The sequence below is a fragment of the Silene latifolia genome, chromosome 7 (genome assembly GCF_048544455.1).
Source record: "Silene latifolia isolate original U9 population chromosome 7, ASM4854445v1, whole genome shotgun sequence".
NCBI lineage: Eukaryota > Viridiplantae > Streptophyta > Magnoliopsida > Caryophyllales > Caryophyllaceae > Silene > Silene latifolia.
The window spans coordinates 119,055,553-119,074,429 of record NC_133532.1 but is presented as its reverse complement, the minus strand read 5'-3'; the positions used below and the strand labels follow the sequence as shown (position 1 = coordinate 119,074,429).

The window sequence follows — 18,877 nt, the reverse complement described above, 5'->3', positions numbered from 1 at the left end:
CGCCTTGCCCATATCCTACCGCTCCTTGGTTTCGACCAGGGATGTCTCCTCGCTCTCAGCCTGGTATCTTAGGACCTCGGCCTGCCCAAGCATACGCCGCTGCCGGGTCTGCCCCATCTCAGACAGATATTGAGGCAGCTATGTACACTCTTGGGTTGACGCCTCCAGAGCCTTGGTACATGGACACAGACGCGACATCTCACATGACGGCGGATCAAGGTAATCTTAAGTCTTTCATTAATTCGAGCAAACGAAATGGTATAATTGTTGGTAATGGTCAATCGATTCCAATTTCCGGTTACGGCAGTACCCACTTACCAAAACCGCACCCTCCCCTTATTCTGAAAAATGTCCTACATGCTCCTAAACTAGTCAAAAATTTAGTCTCAGTACGAAAATTTACAACCGACAATTCCGTTAGTGTTGAATTTGACCCTTTTGGTTTTTGTGTGAAGGACCTACGGACGGGGACACAACTAATGAGATGTGAGAGTCGGGGCGCACTTTATCCCATTTCCGCTGCTAGCAATAAAGCCTTACCTGCCTCGTCGTTTGCTGCTCTGGCCTCATCGCTTTGGCATGATCGACTGGGTCATCCCGGTGCTCCTGTGTTAGCTTCTCTTAAACAGCATAATTTAATTGATTGTAGTTTGAACTCTTCTAAACTCGTTTGTCAATCTTGCTCTCTTGGAAAGCATATTCGTTTACCTTTTACCATGTCAACATCTCATATTGTTTTGCCTTTTGATATTTTACATTGTGATTTATGGACTTCGCCAATTTTAAGTTCATCGGGTCACAAGTATTATCTTCTTATTTTGGATGACTATAGCAATTTTTTATGGACATTCCCTATTGCAAAAAAATCACAGGTGAGTTCTGTCCTACTAAATTTTCATGCCTATATCCAAACCCAATTTGAGCGTAAAATAAAATCCCTACAATGTGACAATGGAACCGAATTTATCAATAACCTTTTTCGAAAATTCTGTGATGCGCATGGACTCGTTTTTCGATTATCTTGCCCTCACACCTCTTCTCAAAATGGAAAGGCTGAGCGTAAAATCCGTTCCGTAAATAACATTGTTCGTACCTTATTATTTCATGCTTCAATTCCCGTCTCTTTTTGGCATCACGCCCTTGACATGGCCACTTATCTAATGAACATACTTCCAAGTAAGCCTATAGCCTATCAAACACCGCTCCAAGTCCTTTATTGTCGTCAACCGACTTATAATCACTTACGCGTGTTCGGCTGTCTATGCTATCCTCTTATTCCCGCAACCACCATTCACAAATTGCAACCTCGGTCCACTCCGTGTGTGTTTCTTGGGTACCCTAAGAATCATCGTGGTTTTAAGTGCTTTGATATTTCGCAAAATAAACTAATTGTTTGTCGACATGTAATTTTCGATGAATCAATTTTTCCTTTTTCCCGAACTCATCGCTCCGACAATCACACCTATGACTTCTTAGATGACGGCTTCTCTTCGTATGTTCTTCGCCATATGATACCATCCCCGTCCACTCCTGCACACACCGACCCCGGTTCACCGTCCCCTGGTGTACACGACCAGACCCCTGACCACCATCAGCCACTTATCACACCAAACCCATCCACCCGTGTGTCACCTCCTCCCTCGTCCTCCATGTCACAGCCTCCACAAAACGAACCTGCCCGGATTTCTAAGCCCGTTACACGCGTTGATCGTGGCATTTTTAAACCCAATCCCAAGTATGTCAAGCCTACCCAACCTCACAATCTCAGTCACACCGAGCCCATATCCCCGATACCTCGTGATCCCATATCGGCCCTCCGTGACCATAATTGGAAGTTGGCTATGAACGACGAATATGCTGCTCTTATTAATAATAAGACTTGAGACTTGGTTCCTCGTCCTCCGGATGTTAATGTCATACGCTCAATGTGGATTTTTCGGCATAAAATAAATTCTGACGGTTCTTTCGAGCGATACAAGGCTCGTCTTGTAGGTGACGGAAAAACACAACAAGTTGGTGTCGATTGTGGAGAAACCTTTAGCCCCGTGGTTAAGCCCCCCACCATACGTACGGTTCTTTGCCTTGCACTCTCCAAATCTTGGTCCATCAACCAGTTAAATAACAAATTTTTACCTAAACGTTTGTCTCACGAAATAGACTAATATTTCCATCTATTAATAATAGAAGGGAATTTCATCATCTGAGTAATCAGCATATTGATCATAAGAACCCCAATAATCAACATATTGATCATAAGCACACAAATAATCCGCACCATTATTTTCATCGTCTGAATTAATTTCACCACAATAATCATCAAGAAAATCTATAATAAAATGGTCATAATCCACAGCTGAGCCACACGGATAAAACTGCAAATCCTTGATTTGTTCCAACAATCTCTTCCGTAAATTTTTTGTAGGTTTCAAGTGGAAACATGCTCGTATTTCAAGGGATTGAAGATGAGGACAGGCATCAAGGATTGCCGTTAGACCGACTATTGTTATGCTATTTTCAATAAGCTGCAAGTGGCGCAATTCAGGCATGCTTCTTGCAATTGCCAATGCCTCCTCATTACACGGCTTACGGGTATATATGCTGTTGGCCAGCTTGTTGAATTTGAAAGTGGTTAGGGAGGGACAAGCATTAATAATAGGGATTGGTTTTTTATTTTGAAAAGAACAGAAATTAAGTTCAAGTTCCTCCAAATAAGATAGCTTTTCAAGCGCTTCTATCAAAGCATTATCAGATATGTTTAGGTAGTGTGAAAACCGAAGGCGTTTAAGTTGAGTCGATCTGCGATCATCCAGTAATAATGTGGTTAGTTTTATCCTGCTAATGGACATAAATAACACACAGAAAAGGAAAGAATCCACAAATGTACATAGCATGTTTTAAAATGGAGAATCCAATGAAAGAATCCACAAATGCTCATCACGTTCATTCTTAAAATAAAAAAGACAACAATTGACTGACAAATTCAAAACTAGACAGAGGGAGTATTTTTTAGAAAAACTATTTTTTTTCATTATCTAAATTAAATCAGGTCTCTTAATAGGTTACGGAAAGAGAGAGGAATCGAGAGGTCTACATACACCTCTCATTTAGGTTATTTTTTGTATAGACCATCCGGTTGAGTCCGGATCAAGACAGGTAGGACTACTAGTGCGGACGACGGCAAAGTTCACTCATGAGTTTTAACAATGTTGTAGTCTCAAAGCTCAAACACAAGATCTTTGATTAAGATCAACCCCTTATCTAAGTGCTCATGGTACATCTATTAATTAGTAATCCGTATGTCTCACACTATTTGGAAAACTTGCTCCAACACGAATAGACTGATAAAAAAAAGCTATTTAGTTGTAGTAAGTCTCCCATTAAGACGGATAGTCTTACGATCAAACGGATCAAATATACACTCAATTGTATACATAGGACAAACATTTTGTTATTATTCTATGCATTATTCTTTTGTCTTACTAAATAAGAATTTATGCATTGGTTAACCGAAAGTGATGCGAAAATATGACCAGTATATATAGTTAGGCCATGTTCTTTTGGACTGAAATTATCTGCACTGAAGTGAATTTAATGGAGCTAAACTGAATTGAACTGAAGTAAAAGTATAATTTCGAGCGCATTTTAATCATGAGTAAATAAATGATTAAGACAGGATTAAACATACCGAGATGCAATGTAGGAACAAATCTCATTGGAACCAAATCCCACGATATGGAGATCGGTTAAACGACCATCACTACGATCAATAGCATTGAACAACATCTTCTCATACTTAATCTCCCTATTAAGACGAACCTGGTTGCGGATATAGATATGGATAGTGCGCCAAATGGAGGGCTCTTTGCACAAAATGTACCACATTTTGCACACAAATTGAACCGATTCAAGTATTTCCAAAGACCCTAGTTTCATAAAAATCATCAGAGATACGTCGAACGGTAAATTGGACCAGTTTCGGTAATTTTTCATAGGTGATTCGGAGGATTTAACTTCATTTGGGATTGAATTAGACGACATGATTTGAATGTTGAAGAAGTTTGACGAAAAAAATTGGCATTTTTATAGTAGTAGTCGAATTCTAGTCTCTTGTGCATGCCGCCCTTGGGAAGTGTTTATCGGTTACACTTTTTACAGGAAAAAATTACTCGTACGGAGTACTACCTTTGCTCGGAAATTAGAGTGTCAAAACTTCAATTCGGTAACACAATTGACTTCTTGTAAGTTGTAATGCCTCGAAAAATACGGGGGGAAAAAACAAAATTACGAGTACAAGGACACAAGGTTACCCTATTAACTAGACCTGACTATGGATAAGCGATTAGAAAAAAATTCATCGTAAACGGACATTTGAGTGGAATATTTTGACCATTAAAAGTTATTTTGTTCTTTTTTTTTTTTGTTTAAGGGAGGGGGGTTAAGTATATTAGAATTAAAAAATTTTATGTGTTACATCTCAACATATATATTTGTACACAAAATAGCATCCTAAACTAGTTCAGTTGCAATTGTTGAAACTAGTTTTGATCACGAAGCTGACAATTGCTGCCTCAAATAAACTGCACTATTCAGAATCTCTGCTACCCATGGTACCCTCGAACTTTGGCAGATTACACATGGTACCCTCCTTTTAACTTTCTACATATGGTACCCTGTATTTACGTTTTTCTTTTCCAGAATGCCCCTAGTCAAACTTCCGTCATCACTCCGTTAGTTTTTTTACTAATGACCTTTTTTTTTGTTATTTAATTCACTAATTATACATAAATCACAAACTCACTTGTTTTGTCTCTTTCGTTATGCTGCAAACTCAATCAACAATTTCCATACTTCAATCTAATAGCCAGTTAATCCACCATGAAATCCCATGTTATCACCTCCAGTTTCAGTTCTCATTTAACGAAACACCATTGCCATATTCTTCGTCTGAAAACCCGACATCAGAACCGAGTCAACAAGCAACCAACTTTTCACCATCGTCACTATCATTCAACCACCAGCTACTCCTCTGTTTCCGTCTCCATCCAACGCGGCCTCGAAATCAAGCCACCAAGACTCGTGCCCATCAACAAGCACCAGCAATCAACAACTTCGCCACCACCGCATCACTATCAATCATCATTACCGTCAATTACCAACCACCTCCTTCTAATTCCAGATCCCGACCACCATCAACGACCAATTCAACCATTCACCTCAATTCATCACCTGCTCCACGCACCTCTGTCTACAACAATGAGCAGCCCAGAAATGAACCCAAATCGAGTCGCCATGACTCGATTGAGGCATCGAAATCCGAGTTGAATTTGCAGTCGATGCTTTTAAGGAAGGAGGAAGAAGGAAATCAAGAAGGAAATCAGATCTGAAAAAAATTTCACCAAAAAAAATAGAAAGACGACGACATCACCAACCGCCATTTCTCCACCAGCCACACCGTCAACCACCTTCCCCCCTCCAACCACCAACAATCGTCAGATCTATTGTTTTTAATAAAAGAATGTCGGCCGCAGTCGGTGATGGGGTGCGTGAGTGGTGGCGATATTCAGAGGGTTGTGCGGTGGTGGATGTGTGGTGGCGTCGGCGTGGTGGTCGTCGAAGGCATGACAAGTGGTGGGAGCTATGAAGATTATGATGGTGATTGGTATGGTGGTGGGTGAAAGAGGAGGATGTTTGGGGTGATTTTGAAGATGATGATGATAAGGGTGGTTTGGGGATTTAGTTATTAAAATTAGTTTATTGTATAAATTAAGGAGTTATGTATTATTAGTGTATTAAATAAACAAAAAAAATGGGTCATTACTAAAAAAAAACTAACGGAGTGATGACAGATGTTTGGCTAGGGGCATTTTAGGAAAGAAAAGTGTAAATACAGGGGTACCATATGTAGAAAGTTAAAAGGAGGGGTATCATGTGTAATCTGCCAAAGTTCGAAGGTACCATGGGAAAAAACCGTTAAAAAAATTCTCTCCTTTCCCTCCCCCAAAACCTAACCAATTAAACAATTATGGATCTTAATTTGAACAAATAACAAGTAATTTGACCGTTTTATCAACAAATCTATTAACACACATCGTTTAATCGATTGAAATGGCTGTTTTTTTTCTTAAAAGATGGAATTTTACAATTAGGGTTTGGATTTTGGGTTGTTGAACGAGCGGTTGTTGGTTGTCGAATTGGTCGGGGTAGGATGGTCAGAGAAGGGTCGACGTTATGGGGAAGGCACAGTGAGTAGGCGCTTGTTGCGGTTGCGGTGGCTGTTTAAGAAGAGTATTGTGGTGACAAGATTATTTGAAGTGAAGATGCACAAATTGTTATGAATTATTATCTTCATATTATGAAATTTGAAGAAATCAACGACTCCTATTAATCGAAGGCACCTATAAAGTTGGTCAAATACGAAGATAGCTTTTCCAAGATCGAGAAACTTTGCTACATCATGAGCTACATTGACATTAATTCAAGCGATGTAACCATCAGGGGGAGTGTGCACGCGCTGTACTATTTTTCCTTATCCATGGTTTTGTCCCACTGGGTTTTCCATAGAAAGGTTTTAACGAGGCAGCTGATTATGCATATATGAAGATTATTGTAGTCTTTTCCTTCACTAGTGTTTTTCCAACCGAGGTTTTCTAGGAAGGTTTTTTAACGAGGCATGTTATTCGGTAATATACATCCAAGGGAGAGTGTTATGAAATGTCTTATGTGGATGTCCATTGGCTTTGTGGTCCATTATAATACTGATGTAATTAGGTTTCTCTCTTGAGATGTACTATATATATGCCCCTATTGAGATGAATAAGATGACCGCTATTGAATCTTCTCCTTCTATTATCTCTCTACAATTTCCTCTATTTCTTATTCTCTAACAGTTTTATTATATATTGTATATATTCAATTATTATTACTTGTTATGATGTCAATAAACTCGGTAAGGCTGGCTTGAGACATGAAAGTGACCCGAAATCCGAATTGACCTGGCCCGCCCTTGACCCGGCTCGAACCTTGTCCGACCCAATGTTGACCCGACTCGAGATGATATGGCCCGAAAGACCCGACTTATAATTGTACCGATCCAAAATGATTTGAAATGACTCAAAATGACTTGAAACAACAAATACTAAGTTATATTAATATTATGTATATCAAAATAAAATTTCATTGGTTACACCATTCTCTAATTGATAGTTCAACTTGTAAAATAGTATTAATTAAGTGTTTAGCCATTAAATTGAAAAAGTCCCAAAATAACCCATACCCTAAAGTGACCAGAAACCCAAAATGCCCCGTTTTAACCCAACCCGATCAAAAACGTGTGACACATCCGAACCGACCGACCCAAACTAACCCTACCTATACGGCTCTACCCAATTCAAGTGACCCATTTACCACCTCGAGTCAGGCCGTCACAACTCACAAGTAGGGATGTCAATTTCCCCCGCACCCGATCAAAATTCGATCCACCTGATCCTAAAAAACGGACGAAAACCCGACCTAAATGGATGATGGATGAAACGGATGACGGATGGGTTATTTCACCCGTCATCCATCCACCACCCGATTTTATTATTTTTGATTTTGAAAAAAATATATGTATTTCATTTTTAAGATACAAAATATTCAGTTTCTCTTATTTTTCTACCCTCATTATACATATTTTGTGAAAATACACACTAAAAAGTTACATTAAAATGATTATATAACTTAATTTTTGTAAAGAATAAAAAGTCTTATCATATTTTTAGTCTTAAGCATACATATACACTGTCACCCGTTTATCACCCGATCCACCTGTTTCATGCATGGATGATGGATGGATGGATGACGGATGATAATTTTAATGAATGACGGGTGGGTTAGATGAGATTTTAATGTGACGGATGAATAACGGATGAGGCTTCACTCGAGCTGAACCCGATCCATTCACATCCCTACCCACAAGTCAGTGAGTAACTTAGGAGGTCCGTCTCCTCCAAGTTTGAAGGTAAATGGGGCGTGTCTACTGTCTAGTAGCAATTATAATGAGCGCACAGAAACCAGAAAAGGAAATGCCAGAGAGAAAAAAAGGCATCAAAACCCTAAAACAGTGAACAAGGAAAGCAATCAATATGTGAGAAACACCAGAATCAATCAACAACGGGTATACTTTCTTAATTCTCTCCTTTTTCAACTTTAATTGTTGTTTTCAACTATTTTTTGATTCCAATTGCACCTCTCTTCCCCTGTGTTATTGTTCAATTGAAACCATACTGGAATATGATGGTTGAATTTGATTACTTTTGTTTCGGTTTCGGCTCGTGGCGGTGGTTGAACCTCTTCTGATATACTGCAGTTTATTTGAGGCAGCAATTATTCCGTAAAACCTACAAAATAGTTGGTGATCATCAATGTGGAGTCTAGGGAAGGATATTATTTTCGGAGAAATTCTGCCAAAATTACCTCCCAAATCATTAATTCGTTTAAAATGCGTCTCTAAATCCTTACAAACCCTAATTTCATCTCGAGAATTCATCCAATTGTATTTCTGCTACCACTCGCGCTCCTCTGATGATGATGATCTCCTTATTATCCATAAAAACGGCAGCGTTCTCTGCTACCGTCTTGATTCCTCCACCCCCGTCGCTACCTTCACTTGGCACGACCAAGGTTCAATGTACATCATTGGCTCCTGCAATGGTGTTTTGTGTACCGATCCCCCTAATGTCTACACCTACTGCCTACTCAATCCCACTACCCGAGTTTACTGTGATATGACACGCAGCGTAAATCCTAACGATGGCTTTGCCTTTGATCCTGTTAACCACGATTTCAAAGTCGTGGGTTTCACTGATGAACGTAACCATGAAGGTATTGATACCCGGATTACCAAGGTTTATAGCTTGAATGCTAATTCTTGTACGACACTGGATACCCAATTTCCCTCTGATTCAGTGGAAGGATGGCACAGACACGGGGTTGTAATTAATTACTGTTTGGTGCATTGGATGTTCTGGAGCCCGTCTTTGCGTAAACGTAGGATTGGTTGCTTTGATGTTTGTAAGATGAAATGGACAGATGATGTGCTATTGCCTCGCTATTATTACGACCCAACTCGCAGGAACTACCTCCTTGATTTCGGGGTACTTGATGGTCTTTTGTGTTCCTCGTTTGAAAATAAAATCGATTCTTGCTTTGATGTGTGGGTAATGATGGAATATGGGGTTCAAGATTCGTGGTTCAAGTTGTTTAGCATTCCTATTTCCAATAATTTACAAGAGGGGGTCATACCGGTTGCCAGTCGCAATAGGTCCGCTGAAGTTTTAATCCGCCAGCGTCATACTTCTAAGTTTTACTGGTACGATAGGGCGGATGGTCGAATGAGTGACGCAAAATTTGATGGAGTTCCGATTTCTTCGTACTTTGAAACTTATATGTGCAGCAGGAGCATGGTTGAACTTCCTGGTGGCAGACTATTTGACGATCGTTAGGAAGATTGAGGAAGTATATGATGTCTGTTTTGGTAAGATTGAAGGGATGACATTGTGGGAATGAAGTTTGATGCTTTGTTAAAATTGATTAGACTAAGATTTGATGTAGTAATTCTAAAAGCATGTTCTCTGAAAACCCAATGTTGATAATAAGATTGTAGAAATGAAATTGCGGTGATGAAGTTTGATGTTTTGTAGAAACTATGTTGCTCGCATCTTCAATATTACCTTGCGTACCTGTATATGAATATGCCACCTTATCCCTATGTCAAAAAAAAAAAATTGACTATTTTCGGACGATCAACAATGAAAATTGTCACAAGATACATGCACATCATGCCACTTCACGATACAAGAAGCAGACGGAGACTAACAAATCATCTTTCGGGCACAAAAAATACAAGACGGCCACTATTAGTCGCAAGGGAGCCTTTACTATATCTTCTGCCAGGAGCCTTGAGCCTTGACTATTATGAAATTGTGGTGATGAAGTATGCTTATGATTTCTAATAATCATGCCGTAGATAAGAAGATGAGGAAGAAACAATGGTCATTCTGTCATCAATACAGACCTGGTAGTCCTACTGAACAAAACAGAAACATGCATGTATGCAAATCGGAAAGTAGCAACTGAATATTCAACGACATTATAAATTTTGCTACAGAAAACAGACTACTAAGCCAATTAGTCTAATACATGCTGATTATCACCAGAAATACAGTCCATGTAGATGATCGCTATATTCGTCTAACTGGTAACCCGTAATACTACTGAGCAAAACAGATCATTCTTCATGTCTTATTTCTAGCATTTCCATAGCCTTCCCTACAGGAGCTCGAAAACAAAAACTGAAGAGCGTCAATAGATATTCAAAATACGCAAAACAAAGTTCCAAAAATGCCAAAATTTCAAATGAATGGAGTACAGTTTAAATGAAAATGACAAATTTTACCTAACCGTTTGTTTTGGAAATAGACTAATATTTATTTCTGTAATAGTCTGCAATTTCATCATCTGAATATTCAAAATCATCATGACCGCCTAAATAATCAATGTCACTATATTCATCTGAATCACTTGATGAATACTGTAAATCCTTGATCTCTTCGGATAATCTCTTCCTTAAACTTGGTGTAAGATGCAACTCATAACACTCTCGTAGTTCGAGGGATTGAAGATGAGGACAGGCATCAAGGATTGCCGTTAAACCAACACTTGTCATGTTATTTTCAATAAGCTGCAGGTGTCGTAATTCAGGCATGCGTCCTGCAATTGCCAATGCCTCCTCATCACACGCCTCATAGGAACCTTCAAAGCCGCCGAGCTTGTTGAATTTGAAAGTGGTGAGGGAGGGACAAGCATTAATAATAGCAACCGTTTTTGCAACTTGAAAACGGCAGAAACTAAGTTCAACTTCTTCCAAACAAGAGAGCTTTTCAAGTGCTTGTATCACAGCATCAGCAGATATGTTTCGGCAGCGTGTAAGCCGGAGGCGTTTAAGTTGACTCGATCTGCCGTGATCAAATAATAATATCGTTAGTTTGTTACTTAATTATACATTGGTCGCCCCGTAGCCAGATATGAACTCATAGTTTCAGCTATGGGTACGAGTATTACTTGTAGAATACGAGTCAAGATCCTCTTCATTTCCCATTTATGCCCTATGGCCTATTTACTCCTAATGGTTAAGAATTAAGATAACATTGGTAAATATTATCAGTCTATTCGGATAATCAGGTTACATGTTAAACATAATTTCGAGTATATTTTAATTATTACAGGTAAATAAATGATTAAGACAGGTATACGGGATTGAACATACCGAGAAGAAACATAGGAACAAAGCTCATCGGAACCAAATCTATTGATATCGAGATCAATTAAACGACCATCACTACGATCAATAGCATTGAACAACATCTTCTCATGATTAATCTCCCGTCTTGCTCGAGCGAGGTTGTGGATACGGATAGTGCGCCATAAAGAGGGTTCTTTGCACAAAATGTACCACATTTTGCACACAAATTGAACCGATTCAAGTATTTCCACTGCCCCTAATTTCATCAGAATCATCAGAGTTACATCCAACGGTAAATTAGACCAGTTTCGATAAATCTCCGAGGGTGAATCGGGATTATCCATGGATTTAACTTCATTAAGGTGAAAATTAGACGACATGATTTGTACATTGAAGAAATTTGACGACAAAGTTGGCACATTTTTATAGTTTGGAACTTTCAAGCGTACAGTATTCAAGATTTCTAGGCTGTTGTGCATGCGCGCCTTGGAAAGGAGTTAATCAGTTACGCTTTTATATGGCGTATTTATTTACCCTTTATTTATTCCCTTTTCTCGTTAATTGGAGTCAATTAAGAGACAATACGGCTTACGAACTGCCTGTTCCTCTCCTAAGGAGTACAACTGTACAAGTGTACAACGACCATTTTTTCCGTGATTTTTTTGGCAAATTAATATCACTTTTTTTTTGTAAATAGTAATCTTTTTCTTTTTTTGGATTAAGACGAACTTAGGTAAATAAATGTACAAAAGTCGATTACATCAAGGCGGCCGATCAGGAGTTAATGGCGTATTTGCCAATACAAAGTCACTCGTACGTACAAAGATCTATTACAAAGGGTGGGGCAAAATGCCACTCAAAAGAACCATTAAATATGCTAGCATTCGAAACAGAGTTCGGCAAAATCCTACTCAATCATCATTAGACGGTTTATTATGTCCGTTCCTAACCCTTTTGTAGGAGTAGGTAGCCTAGTTGAGCGATAACTTTAGGAGTTGGTTGAAATGATCAACAAGAGACCAGGGATGTCACACATTGGTGACCCATTTGTGTAGAAAAGAAGAACGGCTCTTTAGCCGGTTTATGTGATTTACATGGACCCGCCAAGACTAGTTCGTGTAAAGCACATGAACTGATCTGGTCAATTAACTTTTTTTCTTAGTAGCGTTCGTTTTGTCAGGTTAAGCGATTTGAAAAAAAAAACATCGAAAACGGGAACTAGAGCACAACATTATGAATTACAATCATTTAAAGTTTTTTTTTTTCATTTATAATCGTCATAATTTTTTGTCCAAATTTATATCGTTGTCGTAATTAAATCGTGGTTTGATATTATATAGAACTTACTTAACGGGTCATTCGGTTCGGTTTCAAAGAGTGAGGGTTGGGTTTGGGAGTTAGGCCCTGTTCTTTTGGACTGAAATTGTCTGAACTGAACTTAATAGAGCTGAACTGAACTGAACTGAACTTAATGGAGCTTAACTGAACTGAACTGAACTAATCTGAACTGGACTGGACTGAACTGAACTGAACTGAAATAATAATAAAAATATTATATTAATAATAATAATAATAATAATAATAATACTAATAATAAATATTATAATAAAAATAATACCAATAATAATAATAATAATAAATATTATTATAATATTATTCATTAATAATAATAATATATAAATATAATCTAATAATAATAATCTCATAAGATATATAAAAAATAAAATAGTAATATAATAATAAATATAGTAATAATAATAATAATAATATATTAGTAATATAAATGATAAAATTATTAATAATAATATAATATATTAATAATAATAACTACTAAATAAATAATAATAAAAGGTCTAATATAATAACTTATTAATATAATAATAATAATAAATATGTGATTAATAATATTAATAATAATGAGTATATTAATAAAATAATAAATATAATATAATAACTTATTAATATAATAATAATAATAATAATAATAATAAATATTTTATGAATAATATTAATAATAATGAATTTATTAATAAAATAATAAATATAATATAATAATAATAATGATGATAATAATAATAATAATAAAATATTAAATATAATAATATAAACAATACAAATTAATTATTAATAAATATAATAGTAATATCATAAATAAAAAAATAACATAATAATAATAATAATAATAATAATAATAATAATAAATATAGTAAATACATTAATATTAAAATAATAATAATGATATCAATAAAAATAATAATAGTAATGTTGAAATAAACTAATATGAACTGAACTGAACTGATCTGATCTGAACTGAACTGAACTGAACTTAATGGAGCTGAACTGAACTGAACTGAACTGAATGGAGCTGAACTGAACTTATTAGAACTGAAATTAAGTCCAAAAGAATAGGGCCTTAGGCTTTGAAATTGAATGGGGGTGAAAGAGTGACGGGATTGTGAAGTGTTTGGTGATAATGTCATAGTATTATGTTATTAATACACTAGTTGAGATCCTGTGCTAAAGCACGATATTTGTGAGGGCTAAATTAATTGAGCTTTAATTTTTACATAAATGGGTTGTTGTTATAATAGTATGTATGCTATTTAAAAAGGCAAAATTTATTTATACATCAAAATTTATTTATACATCATAAGATTTTGGAGATTTTATTTGTATTAATTATACTCTATAATCTATATTATATTTTATACAAACACTATAATGTTTGGAGCTAGAACTTTTCTGTGTATAGAAATATAGGATACTGAATATTTTACTTGTGATAAAGATTGCACAAATAAGTATGGAAATTCTATTAGTATTAAATAAGGTAATATTAATATGAAATATCAATGTTTGGGGCCCACCGAGTTTCTTGTTTTACAGACAAAATTATACTTACCCATTGAATTTTTCGTTGGCCCACTAATGTATTGAATGGTAGTGAATTAAGATGACAAAAAAAAAATAAGCCACTTATAGGAGAATGCATTTAGGCGGGAAAAACATTGAGTTTTCTTATTCTTTTAGTTTAGTGGGGATGCGACGGAATATCCGTCACAATTCCTTACTTTTCATTTTTTTTTCTGACGGAATATTCGTCACAAATCCTAACTTTCCATAGACAACTGACGGAAATTCCAATAGAAACCCGTCAAATTGAATTAGCGCCACTGTCATTGATCAACGTGCCAAGTTTGTCTGACGGATAATCCGTCAGAAATCCAATCTGTCAGTTAATCCGTCAATTTTCCTTGTTAACTGACGGACTATTTTTTCGTCATAATTGTCCGTCACATTACCGATATTTTAGTAGTGGTGTAAAATCAGCTCGGTAAAATCGGGTTCATCTTTATTTCGGTTTCAGTTCGAATTCGATCGGGGTGTGACCTGACCACTGTGAGAAGTAGTAAAGAAAATTTACAAATTCTTGTTTTAGACGCAACTATCAGTCTTAAGAGGACGGGCTTAAGTTGACTCATATTACTTATAAACTAGGTAGCACCAAAACGGACATGGACACGTGACACGACATCCCATGAAATTTAGGACACGGGACACGTTATTTAAATTTAATAAAAAATATATTTTTTAGTTATAAACGTTCGATTTTATTTTTGTATAAGTATTTGATATTAAATTTAAATAAATGAAAGTAAAACTTGCCTTGATTTGAACTCGTTTGCATTTCCCAGCCAAACCCGTATTCTAATTAATCTCTTTCAGCCACTCATTTCTTCTTTAAAAAACATCATTCACCCCAAATGATGTCCAAATACCAAGGACACGCGTCGTACACGTGCCAAAATACCATGGACACGCGTCGGACACGTGCCCTTGATTTCGGGGTACTTGATGGTCTTTTGTGTTACTCGTTTGAAAATAAAGTCGATTCTTGCTTCGATGTGTGGGTAATGATGGAATATGGGGTTCAAGATTCATGGTTCAAGTTGTTTAGCATTCCCATTTCCAATAATTTACATGAGGGGGTGATCCCAGTTGCCAGTCGGAATAGGTCAGCTGAGGTTTTAATCCGCCAGTGTCATACTTCTAAGTTTTACTGGTATGATAGGGCGGATGGTCGAATGAGTGAGGCAAAATTTGATGGAGTTCCGATTTCTTCGTACTTTGAAACGTATATGTGCAGCATGAGCATGGTTGAACTTCCTTGTGGCAGATTATTTGACAATCGTTAGGAAATTCAGTTTGTAGAAATGAAATTGTGGTAATAAAAGTTTTATGTTTTGCGGAAGTTATGTTGCTCGGACTCTTTAATATTTCCTTGCGTACCTGTATATGAATATGCCACCTTATCCCTATGTCAAAAAACAGATTGACTATTTTCGGATGATTAACAATGAAAATTGTCACAAGAAGATACATGCACATTAAGCCACTTCGCAATACAAGAAGCAGACCGAGACTAACAAATCATAATAGCGCCACTCTAAAATTTACCGAGTAAAATAAAGGGTGTGGCAGAGTATTTCTTAAAGTCTAATGCAATATAATGTTGCTCGCTCTACTCCTCTAATCTTCGTCATAATCCTAGGTGAACTCATATGGAAGACACTGTATAATCCTTGATCTGGTCGTATACTCTCTTCCTTAAATTTTCTGCGCTAAGATTCTGTTAGGAATTTATGCCTTGAATTTGTGTTGAAGACGGTCTAAATTAAGGTAAGAACTAAAAGCGAGGACTGGGAAACAGAAGTAGCCACAATATGCGCGAGTATCACATATTGGTCTACAGGTCGCGTGAGTAGCTGATTAATTCAGCTTATCTAACGCATACTTAGCAATTTAGCTTTGGAAACTTAGTGGGTGTGGGTCCCACTAGAGATTTCCTAATTGTTTTGTGCGTGAGTTTTGTGCGTGAGTTTCCGATGGATTAGGAAATTATTTAATAATTTCCTATTAGTTTATTTCTTAATTAGACTAGATATTTTATCTTGGGTGGAATAAATATATAAAGACCCAAGTTTTATTCTAGGTTAATTAAGAGAGAGATTTGAGAGCACAATAAAGAGGGTCGATTTGTGAGGTTCCTTCTGAAGAAGAAAACTCAATTTGTTCCGGGCTCTATTATTGGTGTTCGTCTGTCTTTGAAGATCGGAGGAGTTTGTTCAGATCTTGGTAGGCCTCAAGATTATTTGTCCTTCGTCTTATTGGGGTAGTCTCTTTTGTTCCTTTGAGACTACTATATTTGTTGGTAGAATAAGGTATACTTTTGGCTCATATTGAGCGCGTGTGTACCTGGTCTCATCTTTGTACTATTTTCTCCACTATAGTGAAATTTGATCTCCTCGCAGGTGGACGTAGCGCTTATTTTACTTGGTGAACCACGTAAATCTTTGTGTCAACTTTATTTACATTCGTTATTTATTGTTCTTATCGCCTTATCAATTAACTGTTTAGGTAACGGGACGCCTCCGTTACAACAATTGGCACCAGAGCTAGAGTTCTGATTTGGGATCTGCTTCCGCTGTAATTGTCTTTTAGGCGTTATTTGGGTTTCTTGATTTTCAGGTGAAAAGATGTCGGCTACGAATGTTTTGAATGTTGAAAAGTTCACCGGGAGAAATAGTTTTGGGTGTGGCGATTAAAGATGAGAGCTTTGCTTAGACAAAGAAAGGCGTCTGTCCGTTATCTCAAAGGCAAATTCAAAGCAGTAGTTCGTCGATGCAAAGAAAGACAAAAAAGACAGATGCAGATGTAGTCTTGGAGGAGAAGGCTCATTCTTTAATTCTGTTATGTTTATCTGATCACGTTATGGTTGAGGTTGCCGATGAGGAAACTGCTATAGGTTTGTGGTTGAAGTTGGAATCTTTGTATATGACAAAGACGCTAACCAACAAGTTGCTTCTTAAGCAGCGTTTGTTTGGTCTTCGTATGCAAGAAGGTACGTCTCTCAAGGACCATCTAGACCGTCTTAACTCTATTTTACTTGATCTTCGTAATTTAGATGTTAAGGTAGATGATGAGGATGCCGCCTTAATTTTGGTAGTTTCTTTGCCAAATTCGTTTGAGACTTTTGTGGAGTCGTTTGTTGTTGGTAAAGATTCTTTGACCCTAGAGGAAGTGAGGTCAGCGCTTCACACTAGGGATTTGCGCCGAGTAGCGTCAGGTGGTGTTGTAGACAGTAGTCCTGTAGGGCTTATTGTGAATTCAGAGGGTTCTAGTAAGGGTAAAGCCAAGTCTAAGGGTCCTCGTAAGAATGTCTGCAATTACTGCAAGGAACCCGGTCATTGGAAAAATCAATGTCCTAAGTTGAAGGAAGCTGGTGTTTCTGCTGTTGCACAAAAGGTTGCTAAATACGATTCTGAGGAAGATTATGCTCTCGTTGTTGATGTTGTTCCACGTTCTTCGGATAGTTGGATTTTGGATACGGGATGCGTTTATCATATATGTCCTTTTAGAGAATGGTTTACTTCTTATGAAGCTTCACATGGGGTCAATGTTGCCATGGGTGATGGGTCTATTTGTGAGGTGCTTGGAGTTGGTACTATTCGGGTTAGGACATGTGATGGTGTTGTTATCTTCCTAGAAGGTGTTAGGCATGTTCCACGTTTGAAGAGAAATCTTGTTTCACTTGGAATGTTAGTTGATCAGGGCTACAGTTTTCAAGGTGATGGTGGATCATTGTGCGTTGGTAAGGGTTCTTTTGTTACTTGGAGAGGTGTTAAGGAAGGAACTGTTTATGTCCTTCAAGGCAGTGTGCTGACTGTTGGAGCATCAGGTAATCATTCTTCTGTCTCTCTCGAGTCTAAGTTGGGGCATATGCAACTTGGATATGTAAATGATACTTTGAAGCACATCCAGTTTGGGTCACTTGGTGATATTCTGGATAATTCGGGTTTGGATAGCTTTAGTGAGAATGGTAGTGTTGACAGTAAGGTGGAGTCTATTCCGGTACACGTCAAGCTACAGGGTTCTCAAGACAAGCTATCTACTTTTGTCTCTGCGTCTCAATGAGGCGGTCTGCGCCCCAAGAGGTGGGGCGGTTTCGGGCTCCAGGTGGAGCCATTTGTGGCTCTTGAAAGAGAGCCGTTTGGGACCTCGTAAGGGGTCATTTTGAAACTTCGACGGGAGTTTATTCTTTGGAGCTTTTGGGTTGGACTATCTCGTCTAACAATTTGTACCTTTGATGGAGGTAATTTGTGCTCGCTTAGAATGTTTGTTTTGTTTTGGTTTCGACTTGAGTTTTGTTGCCTTGGTGTAGGCATTTTTGTGGTGGTCATGACACCTAGTATACTCAAGTGAGACATTTGTTTTGTTCGTGGCGTTTGTGTTCTTTTTGGGACAGTTTGGTACGACGGTACATTTAGCCATGTAGTTTTGGAGGAGATTTTGTTTTGGAGATCATGTGTGTGTTGTTTTGGTACACCGTTCCATCATAGTGACATTTGGTATCTCATATATTTGTGTTGGCGTTTGGTAGCTTTTGCCCTCTTCGGAGTTTGCTACGTTTGGCCTTCCTGCTGGTATGAAGATATGTTGGATACTTAGTACAATTGGTAGTTTTCAGCTTACTACATTGGGTACTTCGTATATTGGTCACATTTGTTGCACACTTGATTCGTTTGTCCGTTTTGT

The 18,877-nt window shown here is 37.5% G+C and overlaps 2 protein-coding genes and 1 long non-coding RNA gene across 3 annotated transcripts; 1 reads left to right on the top strand and 2 right to left on the bottom strand.

The window, feature by feature from the left end:
• Window positions 1-2,174: 2,174 nt before the first annotated feature.
• Window positions 2,175-4,038, bottom strand: LOC141590625 (putative F-box/LRR-repeat protein 9). Its single transcript, XM_074411200.1, has 2 exons — window positions 3,686-4,038; window positions 2,175-2,832 (listed from the first exon to the last, which is right to left on the bottom strand). The coding sequence occupies exons 1-2, from the start codon at window positions 4,036-4,038 to the stop codon at window positions 2,175-2,177; spliced, it is 1,011 nt and encodes a 336-aa protein (XP_074267301.1).
• A 4,000-nt stretch (window positions 4,039-8,038) lies between these two features.
• LOC141592735 (uncharacterized) lies at window positions 8,039-9,683 on the top strand. The gene is made up of 2 exons (XR_012521213.1): window positions 8,039-8,155; window positions 8,348-9,683. It is a non-coding gene; the product is annotated as an uncharacterized LOC141592735 (long non-coding RNA).
• A 776-nt stretch (window positions 9,684-10,459) lies between these two features.
• On the bottom strand, window positions 10,460-11,661 carry LOC141590624 (F-box protein SKIP19-like). The gene is made up of 2 exons (XM_074411199.1): window positions 11,306-11,661; window positions 10,460-10,994 (listed from the first exon to the last, which is right to left on the bottom strand). The coding sequence occupies exons 1-2, from the start codon at window positions 11,659-11,661 to the stop codon at window positions 10,460-10,462; spliced, it is 891 nt and encodes a 296-aa protein (XP_074267300.1).
• Window positions 11,662-18,877: the final 7,216 nt, after the last annotated feature.